The sequence below is a fragment of the Myotis nattereri genome, assembly GCF_964212035.1.
Source record: "Myotis nattereri genome assembly, chromosome: 9".
NCBI lineage: Eukaryota > Metazoa > Chordata > Mammalia > Chiroptera > Vespertilionidae > Myotis > Myotis nattereri.
The window spans coordinates 43927356-43953086 of record NC_138084.1 but is presented as its reverse complement, the minus strand read 5'-3'; the positions used below and the strand labels follow the sequence as shown (position 1 = coordinate 43953086).

Below are 25731 nucleotides of genomic sequence, written 5' to 3'. Positions count from 1 at the left end.
ATTTATTCCCTACCATTTAATCTTTAAAACAATTTGAGGTGACTAGCAGCTTCCATTTATTAAGTGTCTATATATGTGCCACACAGTATGTGCCCATTTATCTCATCTGTTCTTTATATCAAAACCTTGTGAAAAGGGTGGTGTTGATCATATTTTAAAGATAAACAGGCTCAGAGAAAAGAGTTTGCTGTTGACCACAAAGTTGGCAGAGATTTGAACTGAAGACTGACAGCTCCAAAGCCTCTGCTCTTTCCAACACACCATGCTGCCTCCATTTTCTCTGTAAACCTCCCTACCTTATCATTTGGGTGATAGGTATTTCCTTGCTTTCATTTTCCAAGTAAAATAGATAGTTCAAATATTTATCATCAGATAGGTAAATAAGTGGATTCTCATTTTGATTTTTAATATAGGTAATTACTGAAGTAAAAGGAAGCATGAACATGCCCACCAGGACTCCCAGCTCCCAAGAATTCCTGAGCAGGAGCAGATAGTCTCTGAAAGCGTTTCTACAGATGTAACCACAACCATAAATAGATTAGATTTTGGTCTTCTGATATTAGAATAAAGTGCTAGAAATTGTACTGTGTTGAATATAGTTTCACTGACTCTTGGGTGGATTAACTATCTTTAAGATTTGTTCAAAGTCTGATTGCAAGAATACTTCTTTTTCCTTTTGTTCTTTTTTTCCCCCCAAGAATAATTCTGAAGCTAGAGGCTAATGTGGGGAAGTTCAGTGGTCTGTGGCCCTACTTTGTAGTAAGAATGACATCTGTTGCTGTTCAGATCTGCAGACTATCACCAGGAATTCTCAAGCATCTTTGAGTTCTCGCCAAGCCAGGAGTAGAAGCAGAGAAGTTACCACTCTCCCAGATGCTCAGAACACAGGAGCCATGCAAGAACAAAGCACAATTCCGGACCTGCCTGTGTCAAGAGCTCCAGATGAGGGTGCAGACTCCCCTCCTCCCCGTACTCCAGAAGAACCTTCGAGTGGAAGAGTAATGCTCCATGAGTCCCTTGGACACACAATACCCATTACAAGGATGCAGAGCAATGAAGACACTGAGGCAGGCCCAGCCTACAGTGATGAAGACTATGAAGAAGATATCATTGAGCCCAGGACACTCAATGAGATCACCACCATCACAGACAAAACTAGCCCTTGGTCCAGTTTTGTGTCAGACTCAAGTGAGATCATTAGCCTTCATCCTGATGAGGTGCAGAGGGTAGGCCCCTCTTGTCCTTCTCCCGAGCCCTGCCTTAGAGAGGAGCTCAGGGTCAGAAGTAGCTTTCTGTCCAGTCCAGAAAGAGCTGTCAACTCCCACCTGCCTAGGCAGGGTTCTGCTAGCCAAAGTCTTTTTCCTTGTGAGGGTAAGAGCCCTAAGACCCGGGCTGGAGAGCCTGCCTCAACAGACCCTCAGCTCATCCCAGGTGTGACACTCGCAAGAGCCCCAAAGAACACTTGCTCACCAAGGGCAGATCAGGACCAGGAGCCCAAGCCACAGGTCCAGGCTGAGGATGAAGCTGCCTCCAGTGAGCTAAGTGACTCTGCTAATAGCTTGGAGAAATTCCCTCTACATGTAGCCTCCCAGAACAAAAGGGAAAATCATAAGGGACTACCCATCAACTGCTCTGACATCAGGCAGAAGCAGGCGACATCTGAATCAGAGGTTTCCACAAAGCAGAATCTCCTTCTGTATCCTTTGACGGTTTCCCACAAGTAGCCCAATGTAGGCATTTTGGATGCTGGTGCTTAGGCCAGCCTAGTGGGCATGAGCAGTGGCTACCACCTTCGTGGGATTCACTGAGGGGCATGGGAAGATCCTTCAAAAGACTCACCTGCACTGACAAGGTGCTCCAATTCTCCCATTAACACCAGCCCTCTGAAACACAGTGTTTTTAACTGGGTTTAGGGTGTTGGGAGAACATTCATTAGCCTGTCCTGGTATATTGGGTATTTTACAGCTGGCCCTAGGAATGAGACCTTTAATCTCAGTTGAAATAGAAGTGGAGGGTGCAGATGGGAAAGAAGAGTACTACCACTGATTGAGCATTTACTTTGTGCCAGGCACTAGACATACATTTTTTACTCAGTCAACTCAAGTCTTTAAGGTAGGTATTATTTCTGTTTTGCATGTAAGGAAACGGAGGCTCAGAGTTGTAGTGATTTGCCTAATTTTTTTTTTTTAAGGCAAGTGATGGAGCCAAGAGGAGGGGAAGTAGGCATAGTTGAAATGGCAGTGTTTAATGGGGAGAGGGGGCACCTTTCTCCTTTGAAACGCAGTTGGACACATTATGGAGAAAGGAAACCACTTAGGACCATCAACAGCCCTCACATGTGCAGCCTAACCAGTTGGCTTTAATGACTGGAGGCTGAGTACTGACAGCTAACTCTCTGGTGGAGTTGTTTCCTGGACTCCCTTATTGCAGCTTCTGACACTGCTGCCTTTACAGTGCTCAGAATTTATGCTCAGTGGAGGAGCAGTCACAGGTCCTAATTCAGACCTTCCCTCAACTATTCTTTAAAAATAACGAGTATTGCCTGGCCCTGTGCTGTGTACTGAGAACAGAGATTTTAATCAGACTTTACCTCAAGCAGTTCCCATTATGAGGTAATGATAATAACAGTAAACAGACCATGACAGTTAGTGTTCTAAGTGTTGTGATGAGTCATGGACTGTATGCTGGGGAACAAGGAGGAAGCTGCCATAACTGCTTAAAGGTATCCCAGTAAGAGACATTAGAGCTGGACCTCAGAGATGAATAGGCATTCTGTAAACAGAGCTGAGAAAGTGGATTGTGTATGCAGGGCATAGCCAGGTGAGAGAGCCTAGCTTCTGGGCAGCAGCAGTTCACTGTGGCTAGAGCCCACGTGTAAACACACGGTGAGAGGTGAGGTAGGACTGGATCTTCAAGGGCCATGTATGCCTGGCTAAGGTGCTTAGACTATCCTGCAAGCAATTTAAACTTCAGTTTCCTTATCTTTAAAATGGAGATAATAGACCTTTTCTTGGAGTGGTTGTAAAAATTAAAATAATGATGTAAACTACCTAGTACAGTGCCTGGTACATAAATAGGGTTCAGTAAATGTTAACTGGCAAGAGTATGATATGGTCAGATTTACATATTAGGAAAGTCACCCAGTTCCCTATAAAGAGAGGATTAGATCAGAGGAGACCAGAAGAAAGTTTGACCAAAAGCATAGACTGCTTTATTTTTTTAATTTTTTTTTTTTTTTTATTTCAGAGAGAGAAGGGAGTGGGGGAGAGAGAGAAACATCAATGATGTTGAAAAGGAGAGGGATAGATTTGAGAGGATTAGTTAGATAAGAAGGACAAAGGATGACAAAGAGAAAAACAAAGTATGATAAGTATCTATGACTTGGATATTTCTATCACAAGTTACTAGGTAATGGTGTCATTTATTGGATAGGGAACCGCACATAGAGATAAACAGATTCTGGTAAGAGCATATTTCCATTTTGGACCTGTGCCTGTAAAACATCTAGGCCTGGAGTTCAGGACGAGATCAGATAGAAAGGTAGGTTGTGGAAATAGATTAGGGCAGCAGGCAGAACATGGAAAGGGAGAACCACACAAGACAGAGTCCTGAGGATCAGTATGTAAACGGTTGGCAGAACAGATACCCACAGAGAAGAGCTGGTCAGAGCTGGAGCAGCAGGAGAGGCCGTGTGGGAGCATAGTTTCAGGAATTAGTTGTCAACACTGACACTTAAGACAGGCCCAGTAGATTATGGACTGACCTGTGTTCACTGGCTTTAGCATTGAAGAGGACAGTGCAAAATGGAGAATGCAAAGCAGTTTTCAGGGGGTGAGGGAACCAGTGGTAAGGACAGTGAGAAAAAGCAACTTTTTCCCATTAATCAGGGAGACAAGACTAGCTGGCATCGAATGCTTGCTATGTGTCAGGCACCATTCTCAGCACTTTGCATGTAAAAACTCTTAATTCTCAAAACAAAAGGTACTATTAGTATATCCATTTTATTGATGAAGAAACAGGCATAAAAGTGAATTTTCCTGAAGTCATCATCTAATAATTGACAGAAGTTACTGGTGGAGCAGGACCCTTAGGCAGGAGGTGATGGGCGGAGAGGGGGACTTCCGGTGTTTCAGACATACCCCTGAGACCTCACGGCAAAGCCGTTCCTCCCCCACAGCATCAGCTGACTATCCAGCAGAGTCCCCAGAAGTCAGAGCAGCAACAGCATAGGCCCTGCCTCACCAGGGCCTCTGAAGAAGGGTCAGGGACTTGAACCAAAACAGGAAATGCTGCATTTCATTCATTTGGTGGGTATTTATTGAATACTAACTGTGTCCCAGGTGCTATGCCAGGTGACAGGAATGTGGCTATGAAAGAGATCATCTATGCCCTCTTGGAGTTCAAAGTCTTGCATGGGAGTACGATGATAAGCCAGTTTGAATCAGAACCATACTTAGCTTATTAAGCAGAAACAAAAAATTAAACATCAAAATGGCCCCATCTCTCCCCTCCCAAACTGAATAAGTGCCTTGAACAAATATTCTCATCACAGTGCTGGATATCTGCAGGGTATACAAAGGAGAAGTACAAGATCCAGTGTCTGCCTCCAAGGGCTTACATCCAGGCTGCGCGGACCTGCTGTGCCCACTTAGGCAGAACCCTCATTTCTGGGTATAAGCAGAAAAGAACCAGGGGGACCCTCCTTTTTTACTGGGCATCTCCCTCCAATCTAAGACACTGCCCCTTGGAGCCACCTTGTCTGAAGGCCTCATGTGTGCTCTAGGGAAATAGTGAGGTCACTGATGGAAACTATGCCATCTTTGCTTTTGAGAAGTTTGGGGGAATTTTGAGAAAAACACATTGAGATTCATATCACACTAAAGCATCAAGCATTATCTTGTGTTGCAAACTCTGCTGTAGAAGGAGGAATCACTGTGGGCTAAGATGAGGAGAAAGCTTCCCAGAGGAGGTGGGATTTAAACTGACCCATAAAGAAAGCATAGACTATGATTTATTAGGAGTGGGGAGGGCCTTCCAGGGAGAGGGAACCATGAGCAAAGGATTCATGGGCAGGAATAGGTTCAGGGTGGGGGTGGGCGGGATGAAAGGATCATTAAGACCAGTGACTCTGCTGGTCTGGCAGGTGGGAGGATTTCTAGGTATATGTGTGCCTTAACTACCATGATAGCCCAGAGCCCATTGTGGTACCCAACTTTTTTTTGCCTCCCCAGCAGTTGGAGGCCTCCCTGCGGATGCTGTCATTCTCTACAGCTTTGCCACCACCAGTCACAACAAATCAGGTAAGAGAACTTTCTCTCCTGTAGAGTCATCATCTCGTCCATGAAAGTGTACACAATGCAGAGCTACCTTGGGCCGGCTTCCTGAAAAGGCAGGTGGCGGGGTCACTCTCCAAGCTTGTACTGAGCATATTCTGTGGGCCCAACATTGAGCAAGGAGCTCAGGAAAAGTAAAGAGCAAAAGTGTTAAGGGCAGAGCATCATCAGCTAAGATAGCGGTTCTCAACCTGTGGGTCGCAACCCCTTTGGGGGTCAAAGGACCCTTTCATAGGGGTCGCCTAAGACCATTGGAAAACACATATATAATTACATACTGTTTTTGTGATTAATCACTATGCTATAATGATGTTCAATTTGAATAATGAAAGTACATCCTGCATATCAGATATTTACATTATGATTCCTAATAGTAAAAAAATTACAGTTATGAAGTAGCAACGAAAATAATTTTATGGTGGGAGCTCCACTGAGCCACGGTGGGTGTGAGCAGAGGAAGCCTGCTACAGGAGGTGCAACCTTAGGAGACCCGACAGCTGAGGAAGGCCTGGATGAAGAGAATACCAGTGGCATCGCTATTTGTTTATGGAACACCGCATAACTGTTCATCACTCAGCTGAGTTAGGTGGTTGGAACACTCGTGCAAATCCCAGCTCTTTTTTTTTTTTTTTCTTTATTTTAAAATATATTTTTATTGATTTCAGAGAGGAAGAGAGATGGAGAGAGAGAGAGATACATCAATGATGAGAGAGAATAATGGTGTCTGGGCCCTTTTTCTTATGTGCCCCAACCTAACAGTAATCCTTTTGTGGTAGATATTTGAATAGTATGTTTCTATCTTCACACACTGGCTGTGACCTGCCCTGAGTGTGATTCTCATTCTCTCACGGCCTCCACAGTCCGGGTGTTCATGTGTGCGCAGCACAGGGCGGAGGCTGGGTGGTTATTTCTCATACGTACTGAGTCCTGTCTGCAAAATGGGTCGGGCTCTGCTTGTTGGGGTCCAGCCCCAACAGGTCCAGGGGTTCCCCAAGGTATGGACGGAGTCGGTGAAGAAGGAATGACACAGAGGCAGCAGCGTTCAGTTGATCAGCATAGTTGGGTTCTCTTGCCTGGTTCTGTGGCCAGGATCTCCAGCCAGGTTCTGTCCAGGTTCTCTTGCCATGTTCTCTCGCTAGGTTCTCCAGCCAGGTTCTGTCCAGGTTCTCTTGCCAGGTTCTCTCGCTAGGTTCTCCAGCCAGGTTCTGTCCAGGTTCTTTAGCCATGTTCTCTCAATAGGCTCTCCAGCCAGGTTCTATCCAGGTTCTCTAGCCATGTTCTCTTGATAGGTCCAAATCCCAGCTCTTGTCTTTTCCCCCTTGGCACAGCACTTGACCTTCCTTGAAGGTGGCAAGAAAAATAACTACTTTTCTAATCATTCAATATATACTTATCACCAGGCATTGTGCTGGGTATACAATAGTAAATAAGACAAATTCCAAGTCTTCATGGACCACAAAGAGTAAACAAAAAAGTAAAATATTTACAGATTGTGGTGAGTACTGGGTACTCTGATTAAAAACAGGGTCTCTGAAGAGTCTGCATTTCAGCTGAACGATGACCAATGTGGTGCTTGCCTGGTACCAGGCACAGTTCTAAGCACTTTATATTAACTGACATATTTCAGCAATGTAAGGAGGGACATATTTTTTCCCTACTTTAAGGTGAGGAGATTGAGGTACACAGAGATTAAATAACTTGCCTTACACAGGTAGTAAATGGTAGAGCCTGAACTGGAAACCAGTCACTTTGATTTCAAAATCGGTGTTCCTAACTACTTAATGTACTATACTGAGAAGGAGCCGTGTAAGCAGCTTGGAGAGAGTATACCAGGCAGAGAACACAACAAATGCAAAGGCCCTCAGGCTGAAAGAGCTTGTCCTGATCGAGGAACTGACTCGGAGCTCGTGGCACTGAAACGTAGAGACTGACATAATGAGTTGAAGGGCCAGATCATGAAGGACATGTAAATCATGGAAAGGACTTTTGATTTTATTCTAAAGGCAGGGCTGTCCATCTAAGTGTGTTAAGCAGAAGAGTGAGAGCTAATTCAGTTTTAAAGGATTCATCCAAGGTGCTGAGTGGAGAATGGGTTGTCTTTCAGATTTGGCAGCACGATGGTCATTGGTGGCCCTGAAAGAGTAATTGCAGTGATGTTGTGGAGAAAGGTGCCGTGAAGTGCAGCTGCCTGCTGGGCACTATTCTCAATCATGGGCTAAACTAGGCACAAAGCACCTGCCTCATGGAACTTTAAAAAAAAAACAAGATAATTTCAGAGAATAATACATGCACTATGGGCAAAACATATTAGCTTGTTTATTAATTATAATTACTAACCCCTATTTAATGCTTACTATGCACTAAACATTATTCTAAGTATTTTACGTATATAAACTCTTTCTTCCAATGATGCATTGAGGTGGTACTGTTATTATTCCCATTTAAAAAATGAGAAAGCTGAGGCTCAGAGCTTCCCATGCCAGCCTACTAGGTACTATTATTTCTGTTGTATAGAGACGCATAAAGATTCAGTCACCTGCTCAGGGTCTCCCAACTAGTAAGTCACTCTCAATGTATGACTCCAAGCTCTATGCTTTTCATTACACCACCTTAAAATTGTGACACTTGTCTTATGGTGTATTTTTCTAGCCAATTTGCCTTCTTTTAAGTAGACTTTATTTTGCAATTAACATTTAAACATTTTTTTATGCTTTCCCAGAGCCTACTTTGATGACAGATGGGGTCAGTGCAGAAGTACCCTAAGAGCCTGAGGGTATAGTCCTAAAGAGAAGCCTTTAGATGTCTGGTCCTTTTACTGGTTTTCCTTCTCTCTCTCTCCCTCAACTTCCCCAGCACCATTTCCAGGACATCTCATTGATTTGGCACATGGATCAACCTAAGTCCCCACACATCTCAGTTTTTATCAAATTTGTACATCCTCTCTGAGTCCCCACCCAGGAACTCTGCATTTTTGTGGCCTTTGTTCCTAGTCTGGTTGTGGTCATCAGCTCACCTCTTTCCTCTCTGCATCTTCCTTGCATGTCCCATACATACCCATCAGCATTTACTTGAGGGTCATGGGACTACATCCAAGCAGCAAGCACAAGCTTGTGAGCAAAACATCCAGGGACTGAAATACTTAATCTGCTACGCAGTAGCTAAGTTTCCAAGTCTCAGGATCCTTATAAATAACACCAGGCTAATAAAATTCTTACCTGATAGCGAGAATTACCCTGGAGGAAAGAAACAGACACTGTCCGCTTCCTTTCCCTCTCCCCCTATCAGCCAAGTGGGTGAAGTGTCAGTGAGTCATGCCCCTTGGGAAGGGAGGTCTGTGAGCCACTTGGAGCTGTTATCCCTCACCTGCCAAGCAGAACTTATGTTCCTGCCCTGTGTTTTTGCCTTCATAATGTGCCGACTCCCACGGGAACATACTGTCTTTGATCTATTAAACATACGATAAAAATATGGGAGAGGGAGAAAGAATTTTCGCTTCAGTTAAAAAACAAGTCTAGTTTTTGTTGTTGTTGTTAATCATCACCCAAGGATATTTGTTCCATTGACTTTTCAGAGAGAATGGAAGGGAAGGGGGGGGGGGAGAGAAACATCGACGTGAGAGAGACACTTGACTGGTTGCCTCCTGCATGCACCCCTCTGGGACCAGGGATCAAGCCTGCAACCCTTCAGTCCGCAGGCCAACGCTCAAACCAGGTAGTGCTCCAGTCTCTTTTCTTTCTTGCCCACAAAATATTATTTGTCTGCTGATCTCAGGGTCAGCTCTCTCCTTAAGACCTCATTTCTGGGTCCTCGTTAGGGTAACCAGTCATCACAGTTCACACCCAAAACAGTCCCATTTTCAGCACTGAAAGTCCCACAGTCCAGGAAACCTCAGGAGGTTGGTCATCCTCACTGCTCGTGGCCTCTCTCACTACTTGATGCATTTGTACCTATGTTTTCTGAGCCATGCTCTTGGCTGGGTGCCAGCCAGTGCCAACTAACCTAGGGATCAAGTATGTGTTTAAGGCACAAGTAGAGCCACCAAAAATTAAGTGGTTGGGGTAGGAGAGGAATTTTAAGAATTACATATATTTTTTTAAAAACATTGCAATAGTCACCATGGGATCAATCAGAACTTACTATCTTCTTTATGTGTCTGATTTATTTTAGACTTCATTGTGAATTATATTTGGGCAAGGGCACCTTAATCATCTCAGCTTGGGGTCTCTGAAGTACTTAAAAGTGGACTTAATGAAAATTGTAAGACATAAAACAGTATTTTATATTTACCCCATACTTATTTCTTGTGTTTCTTTCATTCTTCACATCCTGATTTCAGTCTAGGGCCTTTCTCTTCAGTATGAAGGGAATTCATACATTGTAAAGGAAATTCCTTCAGAATTTTATGTAGTGCAGATCTACTGGTAACTGATGTTCTCAGCTTCAGTTGTCTAGAAATATCTTTATTTGCCTTCATTTTTTAAAGGCTTTTTTTCCCACTGGATGTAGAACAACTTGAATGTTGTTTCTTTTAGCATTTAGAACTGTCTACACTGCTGATTTCCAGTTTCCAGTAAGAAGCAACCATCATTCTTATTGTTGTTGCCCTAAATGTAATGTGACCTTTATCTCTGGCTGCTAAGATTTTTCTCTTCAGTTTTCAACAGTTTGACTACAATGTTTATAGTTGTGGAGAGGGGGTAGGGTAAGGAAAGGGGAGCACATAAGTCTCTTCAACATTATTAATAACTAGTAGCCCTGTGCATGAATCCATGCGCCAGTAACTTGCTGCTGCCCTCCAGTAGCTCTCTGCCTGCTGCCCCGCCCTCCTGTAGCTCCCTCCGCCCCCCTCCCCCCTATAGCTTGCTGTCCTGCCCCCTCCTGTAGCTCTCTGCCACAAGCTTGTAGCTCTCTGCTCCACCCTCCTGCTGATCCGTGATCTGGTCGTTATGGGTCGGTCATTGGTCATTATGTAATGACCATTTGCATATTGTATCTTTATTATATGGGATGTTTGAATTCTTAGGTTTGGTTTTGTGGATTTATAGATGTTAATTTTTATTATGTTCATAATTTACATGTGTTGCATAGGTTCTTTGATGCGTTACATGATGAAATCACAAAATCGTATTAATTAAAAGTTTAAGAATAATTGAAGGTTGGCAAAATGGAGACACCAACTCCTTCCATAAATTTGGCAATTGGAGCAGAGAAACAGCATAGTGACTGGAGTAGCACTGAGTTCAAGGGAGGTGTTTTGGTTTTGTGTTTTAAATATGGGACCAGCTAGAACTTTCTGTATGCTAATGCAGTGATCCAGTAGAGAAAGGGAGAAGGGGAAGATGCAGGAGAGGGAGAGAAATAGGCACAATCAACAGCTCAAAGTGAGAGATGAGGGGAGGACAGGAGCCCTATCCTGTACCTCCATTTGAGGATTCCATCTATTCTGCCTCCTCCTAAGGCCAGCTTTGGCCTGAAGGCAGAAGAAGAGGATTTGAGAGGCTGCTGGTCTCTTCTCAGGCAGTGTGTTGGGATGGGTGTGTTGTAGCTGACCTGCTTCCAGGCCAGGGCAAGTGATTCGTCCTCAAAAAGAGAGCTTGTAAGTGCTGGCTCAGTTGCTCTGGCTTCACCATAAGCTCTTAAGGGAGGGCCTAATCCTTCACTCCACATTGAAACCCTCCAGACCAGCAGTTGACAACCAATGGTCTGTGAGGTGCGAAAGGTTGGCGACCACTGCTCCAGACTATCTCTACTTCAAGGATTTGTGGAGCAGGCTTTTTCCCCTCCCTACTCCATGTATCGTGGATACAGGTCTTTTTGTGACATTAGTCAAGTCTTCTGGTCTTCCTGAGTTTGTTTTCTTATCTGCCAGATGGGGTTATCATGTTACAGAAAAACCGGAGAAGAACCAAGCAACGCTCTGAGAGTTTGGAGTTACACTATTCACCACAGTGGGCTTAGGGAAATGAATCCAAATTCTAAGCAAAGCTACAAGCAGAACTTCCCTTTTTATGGAAGAGCCAGCCCTTTGTGCGCTTAGTGGTTATCTTGCTGGCGGCCTAGAAAACTACACAGTTCTCATGGCATTGGGCGTATCTAGTCTCTGGCCTACAAGGTCAGACAGCTAGGTTTATCTTCCTCATTATTCAAGCAGGCTAAAGCGGGCTAGAAAGCAAAGTTATTTTTTCAGAATACGAGGCCGTCTAAAGAATAGCAGAGAATTCGAAACAGTAGTTTTACAGAATAGGGGTTTGCCTTCACAATCAGGCCTTCCAGGGTGCTTGTCCTGTAGAATACCACGTGCCCCACAGGTTGGGCATAGAGGCCATCCCTTGGCTCACCTTTCTCATGACAGTTTCTTCTTATAATTGTTGTCTCTTCGAGAAGGAAAGGAGGGAGCCTGGCTGGCGTGGCTCAGTGGTTGAGCATCAGCCTACGAACCAGGATATCTTTGATTCCAGGTCAGAGCACATGCCTGGCTATGGGCTCGATCCCCAGGAGCGGTCGTGCAGGAGGCAGCCAATCAGTGATTCTTTCTCATCATTTATGTTTCTGTCTGTCTCCCTTCCTCTCTGTAACGAATAAAAATATATTTTAAAAAACAAAGAGAAGGATGGCAGGTTGAGCAGGTTTCACATTGCTTGTGAATCTGTCAAGTTCTGCCTCAGCTTCCTCTTCCAGTGATGAAGTACCTCTTCAAGGGACAGCTTCCTGGTTTTATTTAAAGTTACTTCTGGCTCTGTTTGCTTAGCCACCATGAGCAAACTAGTTTTATCAACTTCCCTAAAAGGGGAGGAAAGAATATAAAACTAATTTGCATGTTGTTTTCCCCAGGCTTATGTCTTCTGCTCTTGTAGGAATTTATTTAGGAAAATCTCAACCACTTAGTTATTTCCGTTGTTATTTACAGTTTGGTGACTCTCAAATCCCTATCTTCTGTCTAGACTCCTCTCCCATACCGCAGATACTCATGGATCCAACTGTATCCTAGATGTCTTTTCTTTGATGTGTTACAAACAGTTCACTATATTCAAAACATGAGCCTGTCATGTTCCTTTGCATACCCTCGACCGCCTACACTTATCTCCGTAAACTCAATCAGAGCATAGGTGTCATCTTCACCGCTTCTGACTCTAGCCCCCTGGATTCTCAGCCAGTCTCTTACCAAGGCCTGTTAATGCCAACCCCTGAATATCTTTTGAAACCACTTTTCATTAATTCTTTAGTCCCAGTCATCTCACCCATGACTATTTCTGACCAGTCACTCATATCCACACTTTCTCAGCACTATCCACTCTCCATACTGCAGCCACTGTGATCTCCCACTGTAATCAAACTTTAACCCACTTTACCACTGGAGTGGGAGGGCCTCTTCAAGATTGCCCAAAAAAAAACACAAAAACAAACAACAACAAAAAAACACCAAAAACCTCCATATTCCTAAATCAGTTATCCAATCTGAGTGCCCAGTTTATTTGACCTCTCAGCAGCAAGAGACATAGTTGATCTCTCTACTTTAAACACTTTCTTCACTGGTTTCTAAGGCATCCGTCTCTCTTGGTTCTCCTCCTCTCTCATTGGCTGCTCCTGCTTGGCCTGTACTGGTTCTCCCTCATTTCCCCTACTTGTTAATAGAAGGGTGACCCAGAGCATAGTTGTTAGACTTCTCTATTTACACGTACTTTGTAGGTGACCCCATTTCATCTGAAGACTTTAAATTCCCTCTATATGGTAAAGACTCCTTATGGTTACTTAGCTCAGATCTCTCCCTCCTGTAATTCTAGGCTCATAGTCCAACTGCCTCCTCAACATCTCCACTTGGATATCTAACTGGTATCTCTATGTCCAAAACTCAACCAGATTTTATTCCTCAAACCTGTTCCTCAGTCTTTCCCATCTCGGTTCAGAGATAATCAATCAATCCTTCTAATTTAGTTGTTCAGGCCAAACTTTTAGAATCCTTCCTGATTTCTCTGCCAATCCACCAGGAAATTATGGCAGCTCTGCCTTTAAAATACATCCATATCCAACCACTTTTTACCACCCCCTCTGTTATCACCCTGGCCTAACCCATCATTATCTCTTGTCTAGATTATTGTAGGAGCCTCCTAACTTGCCTCTCTGCTTCTGCCCTTGCCTCTACAGTGTTAAATAAGTCATTGAATAGATCATGTGACTTCTCTGTTGCGAACTCTTCAATAACTTCAGTTGGTGATTAGGTGAGCCAGAGCTGGGCCTGAGGACAGGAAGGCCAGAGCCAGAGAGTAGGAAGGTAGCTTGAGCCTCAAACTTGAAATATACATCTTTTCGCAAATGCACAAAGACATTCCTGAACCAGATGCAGGAGAAGATAGGAGCTATGGCCCTTTTTTGGGGGAGCTCACAGTTCCACAAGGGAACCAGTTTTATGTCTAAGTCCACCAATTCCTACAAAACACCTGTAATATATAAAGAGCTGGATCTGGTACTACAGACCCAGCCTTCAGGGAGTGCACAGTTCTTTGAGAGGCACTGGCCTCCAAACCATTCACTAACTTCCTCAAATGACATTAGCCTATATTAACACTTAAATAAAACAAAGCAAAGAAAATGAGAATAGGGAAAGGAAGACAGCAACATATGGGGTGGCTTGAGTAGAATTCAACAAAGGTGAAGGAAAGGCTTTGTAGGCTGTGGATTTGGAGAAAAGAAATCTGTCAGAGAATCGCAGCTGGAAGGTACAAACACTAGTCTAGAGAGAAGGCCAGAGATGAGGAGAGAGGCCTGGACATAAACAATCATGTTAAGATAGGGATCAGGAACAAAGAGCAAGAAGCAACCTGTCATCTGAGCCTTGGCTGCTCTGACTGCCTACATAACAGCTCCTTACCATGAGATTGCCCTGTCTTGTTCTGTGCCTGCCTTCCCGCAGGCCAGGCTCTGCCACATCATGAATGAGCCCCTAGATTAACCACAGGCGTGGGGCCAAACGCTGTCCCAGAGAGTGAGTGTAGGAGGCAGGACGTCGGAGACAAGGCCAGGCAGGTTGCCCACCCTCTCCCACCCTCGTGTTCTCACCTCCACTCAGCCGGACACAGTGTTTCAGACATTACTAGTAATCAGGGTGTTCGGCCAGCAGGGAAGCTGAGAGCAGACCTGGTGCCTTGCCCAGGCTCTGCTGCTGGCTTTCTGGGATCTAGGGCAAAGTTTCTCTGGTCTCAATTTGTGGCTGTACTTCCTTCTTCCCTCCAGTCAGGCAGTTTGTGTAGTGGTTAGGACAGCCGTGGGCAAACTACGGCCCGCGGGCCGGATCCGGCCCATTTGAAATGAATAAAACTAAAAAAAAAAAAGACCGTACCCTTTTATGTAATGATGTTTACTTTGAATTTATATTAGTTCACACAAACACTCCATCCATGCTTTTGTTCCGGCCCTCTGGTCCAGTTTAAGAACCCATTGTGGCCCTCGAGTCAAAAAGTTTGCCCACCCCTGGGTTAGGAGCATGGCCTCTGAATCCAGACTGCTTAGGTTTAAAGCTCAGCTTTCCCACTTACCAGCTGTGTAAACTGGGACAAGTTACCTAACTTTTCTATGCTTCATTTTATCTAAAAAATGGGCACAATAGTACCTGCTGCCTGGGTTTTGTTTAGGATTAACTGGGTAAGATAATGTACAGTCTTTGAACCGTTCTTAGCACGCAACATAGTAAGAACTATACAGTGTTAACTGTTGTAATTTTTATCATTTGTATTGAAATGTCTTCTCTCTTAGGCTGTTACATCTTGGGTGAACTGGTAGGAAAGAAATACTAAGGGATAGAGACATGATCAGAAGCTTAGCACTGGGAACAGGGAGCTGAGAAATATGGAAAGCATTGCTCAGGACTGTAGCATTTACTGGGTGCTCAATTCAGACCCAGAGTTAGAGGCCCAGAACAACACACTGCCCCACCTAAGAGTGATGGGGCCCTAGCCACAGCAGTCCATGGCCTGCCTGTCTATGAGTCTTAAGGCATTAAGTCTACTGCTTTTCTCCCAGGAACCCAAGGAATTTTTCTGTCCCTTGATTTCCCTTTCCCAAACCCAGAGACATCTGATATACAATCGCCCGGCCAGTGTTGCTCAGTGGTTGAGCATTTTTGGTCAGGGCATGTGCCTGAGTTGTGGGCTCGACCCCCTGTGAGGGGTATGCAAGAGGCAGCCAATCAATGATCTCTCATTATTGATGTTTCTATCTCTCCTTCTCCCTTCCTATCTCTAAAATCAATAAAAACATTAAAAAAATAAAATAAAAGCCCAGCTGCTGTGGCTCCGTGGTTGAGCATCAACCTATGAACCAGGAGGTCATGGTTCCATTCCCAGTCAGGACACATGCCCAGGTTGCAGGCTCGATCCCCAGTGGGGTGTGTGCAGGAGGCAGCCAGTCAATGATTCTCTCTCATCATTGATGTTTTTAATCTCCCTGTCCCTTCCTCTCTGAAATCAATAAATAAAAATAAAAAATATACAATCCTGACAAAGAAGCCCAACCACCACAAAATCACCAGATCAGATCAGCAAGGAAACTTCCTGAGCCTGGTGTCTTCTGTCCTCAGCCTGTGCTCCAGGCCTGATGGCTGAACTGTCCCTCTTGGAGCTGGAGGCCCATTTTTGTGAGCCACCAAGACTCTAGCCCTCTGCAGAGCCCCAAGAGGAGACCTAAAGATTAAAGGGCTCCTGATAAGGGCCACACACAGCTTTGGGAAGGAGATGAGCTCCCTGGTCAAGGATGGACAGAAATCAGGGGAAATAGCTAGAATTGGCTGATGTCCACCCTGGCCCAGAATGCAATTTGACAGGCTCCTCAAGGGAAAGGACCAATTGTCACTTTAACCCTCCCCTCTCAGGAATCTGGACTTTTGGGCCCTCTCACTGACGGCATGGGTTCAAAAGGTTGAGGAGTCTGGATCTAGTCAGGCCTCTTCATTGGGTAGATGACGAGACAGGCCTAAGGTGAGGGAGTGATCCTAGGCCCTGGGGAACAGCCTGTTGTCAGGGAAGGCTTCTCAAAGGGAGCATGTAGGTGCTCAAAGTCACTAATCATCCGAGAGATGCAAATCAAAACAACGATGAGGTACCATCTCACACCTGTCAGACTGGCTATCATCAACAAATCAAAAAACGACAAGTGCTGGAGAGGATGTGGAGAAAAAGGAACACTTGTGCACTGCTGGTGGGAATGCAGACTGGTGCAGCCACTATGGAAGACAGTATGGAGTTTCCTTAAAAAATTGAAAATGGAACTCCCATTTGACCCTGTGATCCCACTTCTAGGAATATATCCCAAGAAACCAGAAACACCAATCAGAAAGGATATATGCACCCCTATGTTCATAGCAGCACAATTCACCATAGCTAAGATCTGGAAACAGCCTAAGTGTCCATCAGTAGATGAATGGATTAGAAAACTGTAGTACATCTACACGATGGAATACTATGCTGCTCTAAAAAGGAAGGAACTCTTACCATTTGCAACGTCATGGATGGAACTGGAGAGCATTATGCTAAGTGAAATAAGCCAGTCAATGAAGGAAACATACCACATGATCTCACTCATTCATGGATAATAGAGAACATTATAAACTTTTGAACAATAATAGATACAGAGGCAGAGCTGCCTCAAACAGATTGTCAAACTGCAGCGGGAAGGCCGGGGAGGGTTGGGGGGCAGGAGGTAGGGGGGTAAGAGATCAACTAAAGGACTTGTATGCATGCATATAAGCATAACCAATGGACATAAGACACTGGGGGATAGGGGAGGCTGGGGGACTGTCTAGGGCGGGGGGATAAAATGGACACATATGTAATACCCTTTGTAATACTTTAAGCAATAAAAAAAAAAAAAAAAAACAAGGTGCTACTGGCATAAAGACAAATATACAGGACACAAGACTCAAAAAAAAAAAAAAAAAGGAGCATGTAGGTAGTGAGAGCCACATGATGGGAGCTCTAATGCAGGCATGAAGTGTGAGCTCAGAGCATGGGCCCCAGCTGTGCTACAGCTGGGCTGGGTGGGTCAGATTAAGATTGGCCCCGTAGGGCTATGCCTGTGGTCTGTATCTTGTCCCCACTTCCCCTGCTCTTAGCCACAGCTGCTAGGTTTACAGCTCTCTTTAGCACCAAGTCTTAGTCCGGCCTTCAGAGAGGACTCTGTGAGCCCCACCCCCACCCCAGAAGCAGGCAGCCAGCCAAGGGGGTGAAAGTTGAGCAAGGCAGGCAACTATACTGAGCCCTCACTTGTCTGAAGCAGTGATCTGTTGGCAAGCCCACCTAGCCAGCCAGAACCAAGAGGCTATTAACAGTTTTCAGCTCTGGAAAGTTTTGCTTCCAGCTCCTGAGTCAGTGTTTATCACTTAGGGGAGCTGCTCTGGGAAAGAACAAAACTTCGGTCCTAATGCCAGGCCCAGAGGCTCACTGGGCAGGGCTCAGTGAAGTGGGGAGAGCCTGGCCAGGCCTGGCCTAGCATGCCTTGGGGAGGTGTTGTACCCAGTTCTTCTCTGCTAGGGTGAGGTCCGAGAACAGCAAGGCTTCATTTACTCTCTGCAGCTGGTGTCAGCTGTAGCTCCAGCTTAGCACCTGTGTTTTGCAAGATGTTGTACCTGGCTAGAGCCTTGGCCACATCTGAATTTTATTTCTCAGTTTCACAGTAGACCTGAGGTAAGAAGGCCAAACAGAAGTTCTTAGCTCCATTTGGCAATGACGTTACTGAGACTCAGAGAGAGAAAGTATCTTGGCTCTAGCAAGTGGGCAGTTGAGCTTGGCCTCAGACCAGTGTTCCTCCCGCTCCACCCCACTGTCTCCCCTGTGAGAAAGTCCCAGGGGTAAGTGGGGGCACCTGCATCTACCACCCTCCTGGGAACATGTTGTGGCCTTTTCAGGGGGACCCATCTGGGGACTGGAGTGGAGGGAACCCAAATCACAGTGCCTTGGAGAAGATACATCACAGGGACATGGCCAAAGAGGGAACCCAGCTAGGTTAAGTCCCTGAGTTACAGAGCCTCCTCTGGCATTATCTGCTCCTCCTGATCCATTTCAGATGGGGAAACCAAGGCCCAGAGAGAAAGTGACTTACCCAAAATCACTTGTCTAAGAAGCACTAGAGCCAGAACTAGAACCAGCTCCCAGCCAGAGTTAGCCTCTTGATTTGAGGTGCCTGGGAAGCCCCAAATTTTCCTTCCACCACCATACCTTACTCCTTCCATGACACTTTATTTTCACCCCAGCGGAGTTCTACCTTTTGGCATTAAAATCCTTTGAGACACCTGTCTCAAATAATAGGCATTAAGACCTGTTCTTCATGGCCTGGGTGTCCAGGTGTTCAGAAAAAAGGAGGTTCCCATATATTTGAAAGTTGGAGAATTTAATGGGAAAGCGGGGTGAGTTTAATAGGGACAGTTGGAGAGCCCCTGGCTTGCTACCATGCTTACCCAGACCATTGGAAAAAACAGTTCTGCCCTTCAACCCAGGACAGTAGTCAAACCTCCACCCCAGATCCCACAGAGGAATATGGTCAGTTTCTCCCCAGACATTTAGGAAGATCCCTCGGCAAGCCCCAGTCCCTTCTCTGGGTTTTCCATTATCTCCACGTACAGTTCAACCAGGCCCATCCCCACTGTTTTCCCAGCAAAGAAATTCCTCCTTCACACTTTTGTTCAAGTTGAGCTTCTACCTGGAACACCCTCTCTCATATTCCACCTTCATGATTTTTCAAGTCCCTCTTCAAAGTATCCTTCCAGGGATGTCACCCCATATATGACACCCACTGTCTAGACTCCAGGGCCCCTACAGCCCCTCAGTCTGAGGATCCTGCTTCTATGTGGGTTCCTCCTGCCTCCCCAGGAAAGCTGAGGTTCCTGCAAATCCCAGGCTATGGTGACAACTTGCTTCTGCCAAAAGGGCTAGCTTCACCTCTGCCCAGCCCCTCCAGGTTGTGTGTTTTAGGGTAGCAATCCTGATGAAGAAAAAACGTTTATTACTAGTCAAGATGTTTTTTAAACCCTGTTGAGGCCAACAAAAACCAAATGCTGCTGAGGGTGTGTTCTCTGTCTTTCCACACCTCTGCCTCACCCTGTACACACAGCCAAGCCCTGGTCCCTGGGCCTGGGCCACACAGATAAGGCCCCCTAAGTCGCTGGGTCTGGGCGTGGGTGCTGGGAGGTTGGCTGGACCAGCCACACTAGATTCAGCTCCAGGGCGGTTGGCCCAGGCAGCAAGTGCAGGCCTGTGCTCATGCTGTTCCCTCCAGTGGATGACCTCATGTCCTTCCCCCAGCTCTGCTGAAACCCTGCTCATCTCAGATCCCACCTCTGTGTGAAGAGTCCTGACCTTTCCAGCTATTAATAGTTGATCCTTTCTCCATGCTCCCAAGTTCTAGGCCTCATCTCTGATTGTTGGGTAGGTTGGTATCTGTCTCCCCTCTTGCTGAGCAGACCCATGAGGACAGGAACCAGGGCTACCTATTATCCTTAAGAATTAATTAGGTTGGCCTGGCCAGCATAGCTCAGTGGTTTGAGCATCGACCTATGAACCAGGAGGTCATGGTTCCATTCCTGGTCAGGGCATATGCCCGGGTTGCAGGCTCAATCCCCCGGAGGGGGGAGGAGGGGGCCAGGGCTTGCAGAAGGCAGCCGATCAATGATTATCTCTCATTATTAATGTTTCCATCTCTCTCTCCCTCTTCCTTCCTCTCTAAAATCAATAAAATCTATTTAAAAATAAGAAGAATTGATCATGTTGGCCCAGCTGTCATGGCTCAGTGGTTAAGCTTCAATCCAGGAACCAAAAGATCACTGGTTTGATTCCCAGTCAAGGCACATGCCCAGGTTGTGGGCTCAATCCCAGTAGAGGGCGTGCAGGAGGCAGCCAATCAATGATGTTTCTCTATCATCAGTGTTTCTATCTCTCTTTCCCTCCCCCTTTTTATCTCTCTAAAAATCAATGAAAACATATTTTTTTAAAAAAAGAATTGATTAGGTTGAACAGATCTTAGGCTCCTGAAAGGTTTGATGAATCACCAACTAAGATCTTTTGATGGTCATTTCGTGAACTGAGGTACTTGGCCCTTCCAATCATGGAGAGCAAGGCCCATCAGAGCTTCTTAAAAACAGAATGCTTCCCCTCTATCAGGACACAGAGGCCTGGTTTTAGAATTTGAGAGAGGACCGATATCTCCCTGGTCCCCTTTCACTGTAGCAGAAAAAGAAATGGAAATTGTGCTCACTTTGGCAGCACATATACTAAAATTGGAACAGTACAGAGAAGATTAGCATGGCCCCTACACAAGGATGACAGGCAAATTTGTAAAGCGTTCCATATTTTTTTTGACCCAGTGATCCCACTTCTAAGAATATATCCCAAGAAACAAGAAACACCAATCAATAAGGATATATGCACCCCTATGTTCATAGCAGCACACTTTACAATAGCTAAGATTTGGAAGCAGCCTAAGTGCCCATCAGCAGATGAATGGATTAAAAAACTGTGGTACATCTACACAATGGACTACTACGCTACTATAAAAAAGAAAGAACTCCTACCATTTGCAACAGCGTGGATGGACCTGGAGAGCATTATGCTACGCGAAATAAGCCAGTCAGAGAAAGATAAATATCATATGATCTCACTCATTTGTGGAATATAATGAACAACATAAACTGATAAACAAAAACAGATCCAGAGACAGAGAAACATCGATCAGACCGTCAAACCTCAGAAGGAAGGCAGGGGAAGTGGGGGGAAGGGGGAGAGATGAACCAAAGGAATTATATGCATGCATATAAGCATAAACAATGGACATAAACACTAGGGGGGTGAGGGCATGAGCGGGGAGGTGGGGTGGGGGAGATAAGGACACATATGTAATACCTTAATAAAAAAAAAATCAAAAACAAAAAAAAAGAAATGGAAATTAAGCTGGTGACCCAGAAGATCCATCTGCAGTACAACTAGATGACTGGAATGGTACTTGGTGTCACTCCTAAATTCTAAATAGTTCGGGAAACAACAATCTTGGATCTTGGGAGTAGAGAAAGGTATGCTGAGGTTTAAAATGCTGAAGAAAGGAGTTGACTCTAAAGATTTGGCACATAGTAGGCCGTACCAACCATGGGTTCCAGAATGAATGAATGAAAGATATTTGCTACAAGAGACAGTCTCCTCCCCACTCAATTTAAGCCTCTGGTCACAGTGGCTTGGTCCCGCCCATTCACTGATCTAACAGCTACCAGGCTCCTATCTTGGATCTGGACCAGTTGGAATCACAAGCATAGATTCAGTTCAGGCCCTTAGGAGCACTCAGTCTGGAAGGGAAAGGTAAACGGGCAGTGGCTAGGCAACTGGCCTCCCCTGGTCTGAGGCATTATGGGATGCAGGTGCCTCCCATATTTTGGAAAGAAGAAATGCATACACTAACAAAGGGTTGGTTTCCTTTTTCTCCTTTTAGCCTAGGCCTGCCTGGAAGACGGAACCATATCTTCCAGTCTCTGTTCAGCTCCTAGCACCACTTTGCTCTTGGTTCCCAGGAAATCCTGTCATACCTGAGAGCTTACTCAGGTTGTATGCACTCCATTGGCATTTTAAATTCCAGATTGGCAAGGACCCTTGAGGTTGCCCATCTTCCCCTTTTCCATGGGCGGGGAACTGATGCCCAGGCAGTAGAGCGGGGATGCCTGACTTCCACTCTCCTTATATGCTGGCTGCTATTCTAATTCTTTCAGTAGATCTTTCTGTCTCCCCTGCGTAACTGAGCTGTGGAGGTCAAGAAATGAATTCTGTCCATTTCTGTCTCCCTCTCACAGTAGGCATCATAAATAGGTTAAGGAGCCGAAACCAGTTTGGCTCAGTGGATAGAGCGTCGGCCTGCGGACTGAGGGGTCCCAGGTTCGATTCTGGTCAAGGGCATGTACCTGGGCTGTGGGCATATCCCCAGTGGGAGATGTGCAGGAGGCGGCTGGTCGATGTTTCTCTCCCATCGATGTTTCTAACTATCTCTCTCCCTTCCTCTCTGTAAAAAATCAATAAAATATATTAAAAAAAAATAAATAAATAAATAAATAAATAAATAGGTTAAGGAAATGAAGGATCACTAAATGTTACTGATCCCAGAAGCAGCTATAGCTGGGCCGCAGTTTCCCATCAGCAGCAGAGTTTCAAGAAGTGGGGAGGTAGCCTCAAGTCCTCAGTGCCTGAGGGGTGTGCAGTGTGTTCTTAGTGTCTTCAGCTGGTGAAGGTCACAGCTCCTGGAGTTGGAGGAAGAGAGGTCCATCCAGAGGGCAGGCTGCATGCTGCAAACTCAGCCCAGTTTGCCTGTGGTGGCGACTCCCATTTCCTTTTAGCACTTCCTCTTCTCCTGCAAGGCCTCCACCTCTTCCCCAGGGTCGTGCTCTCGCCCAGCTGCCGGGGGTAGCTTTCCTGTATAGCTTTGAGCTCCTTCAGGGCAGGAGACTAGCACAGACTAAGCAAGAAAAAAGGTTGAGCAGATGAGTGAGTCATAGAGGAGTCGAGGACCACAGTGGACTAGCCCAAATGGAGCACCTTCGGGTGGAATTAGTGCTAACCTGTCCGCTCAAGTCAGAGAGATGTTTGATAGTAGGACCATGAGTATGTGCTTCATGTCAACTGCAGCTTGAGGAACTCCAAGGGCCAACAGAGTATATTATTCACCAACATCTTCTTCCCAGAAGTTGAATATATTCCCGGTGTCACACGTGGGACAGACATAACTCAGAGGACAAATGTCTTGTCTAGACTCATACAGACACAGAATGGATGAGGCTTCAGACCCATCCTAGAGGGGACTGCCCCTCTGGAGGCCTAGAAAGAGTCTGAGCTGGTTCACATCTTAGCTGCTACTCCAAGCTGTGGGACCTTGAGTTCATTTCACTTGAACTGTAGTTTCCTCATCCATGACATGGGAGTGATGTACCCACCCATGGGGTTGAGGTAAGGATTATACAAGATCAGGTATGTAAAGTGCTTTGTAAACCAGTAAGCTCTGCATCACTGTTATAAGGACCAAAAGATGAGAGGAACCAAAGCCATCTCTTGGTGGTGCCACATCCTCAGTGCTAACTTAGCTGACTTCCTCTCCAGGACAAGAGTGAAGGCACTGGAAGCGCCCCGTCCCGAAGGCCTTGTCGCCCAAGACCTAACTCGCTGCCTCCTAACCTGTCTGAAGAAGAAACTCGCAGAATCGCACGGATATTTTCTTCCCAGTACTCCCAGAAAGACTCACGCAGCCTGAGAGACTGAAGGAAGGAGCCCCTGCCCACCACCCTCAGCCTCGTCCAGCTCGCAGGAGTGCCAGGTCTCCTCTCTGGGCTGTGAGAGTCCTGAAACCACTAGGCTAGTTCATGGGCTCCCCGAGACCCAGACAGCACATAGACAGAGCGTCCAAACCGGCCCCTTGTCCACCTGCAAGGACTTTGGCTTCTTCCTGATAAATTGAGGCAAAGACTAGAAACGGAATGGATTCCAGCACCCACTGGCCCACTTGTCTTTTGAAGGGACCCACTCAGGCATCTTTTGGCTGAGAAACTCCTCCCAATGTCCTTGACACAGCATACTGCTGGCATGAGCTCACTCTGCCTGTGATGGGCCATTTCTGCCTTAAAGGTGTTGGGGAAGGTGTAGACTGCATTGTGCATAAATGAGGAAATGCTACCCCACCTTCAGTTCATTTGCTTGGGAATAGGATATTTTATAGATCTAAATTATTTTATGCTGTGTTGAATTAGTAGGAGAGGAGGGGGAAATCACCTCCTTCAAACATTTTATCTGATTGTCTGAAATTCTAACCATGCTTTTAACTTATTGTTTTCACCCAGCTCTGAAGGTCATTGTTCCTGCCTGTGTTTGAATAAAATCATATTGGTATTTGTATTCTGTGCACAAGTATTTCCTGGGTAGGCCACTGGACAGGAGGGTTAGGAATTCCCCAAAGATCGGGTTGATCCAGATTAGGGTGACACCCATTACTTCTTTGCTGGTGCCTCAAATCTATCAGCAAAGTAAAGGGAGTCTCCTGCAACAAGTCGTCTCAGAATTCCCCACCCTCCGGGATGGGTGGCTCTGGCTTAGACTGTCAGACCTCAAACTGAGCAGCTACTGAAGACAAGGCCTGCAGGGGAGATAAGGACAAAGATGTGCAGAGTGGCTGCGACAGGCTAGAAGGGAGCTAACATGGAGGGTCCTGCTTTCTACTCCTAAGCACAGGTCATTTCACTTAATCCAAAAAAAACAACAACTCTATAACCTACATGTTAGGTTTCCCATTTTAGAGTTAACTAAAGCTCAGTGAAGTTAATTTGCCTCTGTTGATGTAGCTAGGAAGTGAACCACCACACAAGACATCTCCAGAGATGTCGCAAGGCTTCTGCACTCAGTGACCAAAACAGGACACAGCCAGTAAGTGCTGTGAATTCAGGGACTCTATGGAGAAAGGCCACGTGGGTTGGAGCAGTCAGTGAAGGCTTCCTAGAACCGAGACGTCGAGGTGAGCCCAGAGAGAGAACCCAGAGGGTCCTCGGGCCACATGCATCTGGGGATGGAGGAGACACCACTCACCCAGTCGGTCCCCCCCCCCCCCCCGGCTTGACGCTCCCTGCATCTGAGCCTCTGTTGCCTCATCTGTAAAATGGAGATAACCCCGGCTTCACAGGGTTGGTGTGAAGAATAAATGAGATGACATTTGTGAAAGGGCTTCGCCGGCACTTGGCACTTAGTGGAGGCTTAGGAACTGTCAGCCCCGCCCACAACCTCCACACTCTTCTGGACAGGCAAGCGCACGAGTAACTGTGAGGTAGGCAGGACGTGCCCACGGAGGGTACACCGTGATGCAGGACCCCAGGGACGGACACGGTGCCCTCATCAGTGAAGTGCCCTCAGACCAGCCTGCCCTCCTTCATCGGTTCGCCTCAGCCCCCTCGCCTGCCAGCTCACCCCCTCCCCAGAGCCTCCTCCTCAAGCCACCAGCCCAGAGTGTTAAGGCCTGGCGTTATTCCTCCCTTGAGGCCACAGAGAACCTGCAGTGGAGCAGTCGGGCCCAGGCCTGAGGTGTTAAGCTGGTGGAGAATATTCCTTCTAAATCCTCTTCAGGTCCTGTAAATAGCCTGATCAGGTCGAGTTAGGATAAGGCCGTAGGAGGACACGGCTGCTTCCACCCAGGCCCAGGGCAGCCTTCGTGACGTAGACACTCTGAGGGTCTGAAACCCACTGCGCCCCGGAAGCTGGGTCTGTTTGCCAGTGACAGCTCAGAAGTGAAACACCGTGCAGGGTCATGCCGTATGAGTACCTGTTTGTTCCCAGCAGCAGCAGCAGAGCTAGCCTTGTCTCCCCCACTTCCCTTTGAGCGCTTCCTTTGTGGAGACCTGAAAATGGGTGTTTCT

General features: G+C 46.1%; 1 protein-coding gene across 1 annotated transcript in view; it reads left to right on the top strand.

Annotated features, from left to right (window-relative positions):
* The window catches only part of C2CD3 (C2 domain containing 3 centriole elongation regulator), a 115456-nt gene extending 91231 nt beyond the window's left edge, over window positions 1-24225 (top strand). The window contains exons 31-33 of the mRNA XM_081098720.1: window positions 787-1696; window positions 5189-5300; window positions 23438-24225. Of these exons, the coding sequence (XP_080954846.1) occupies window positions 787-1696; window positions 5189-5300; window positions 23438-23596 (1181 nt within the window). The 3' untranslated portion in view covers window positions 23597-24225. The remainder of the gene's footprint in view (window positions 1-786; window positions 1697-5188; window positions 5301-23437) is intronic.
* The last annotated feature ends 1506 nt before the right edge of the window (window positions 24226-25731 follow it).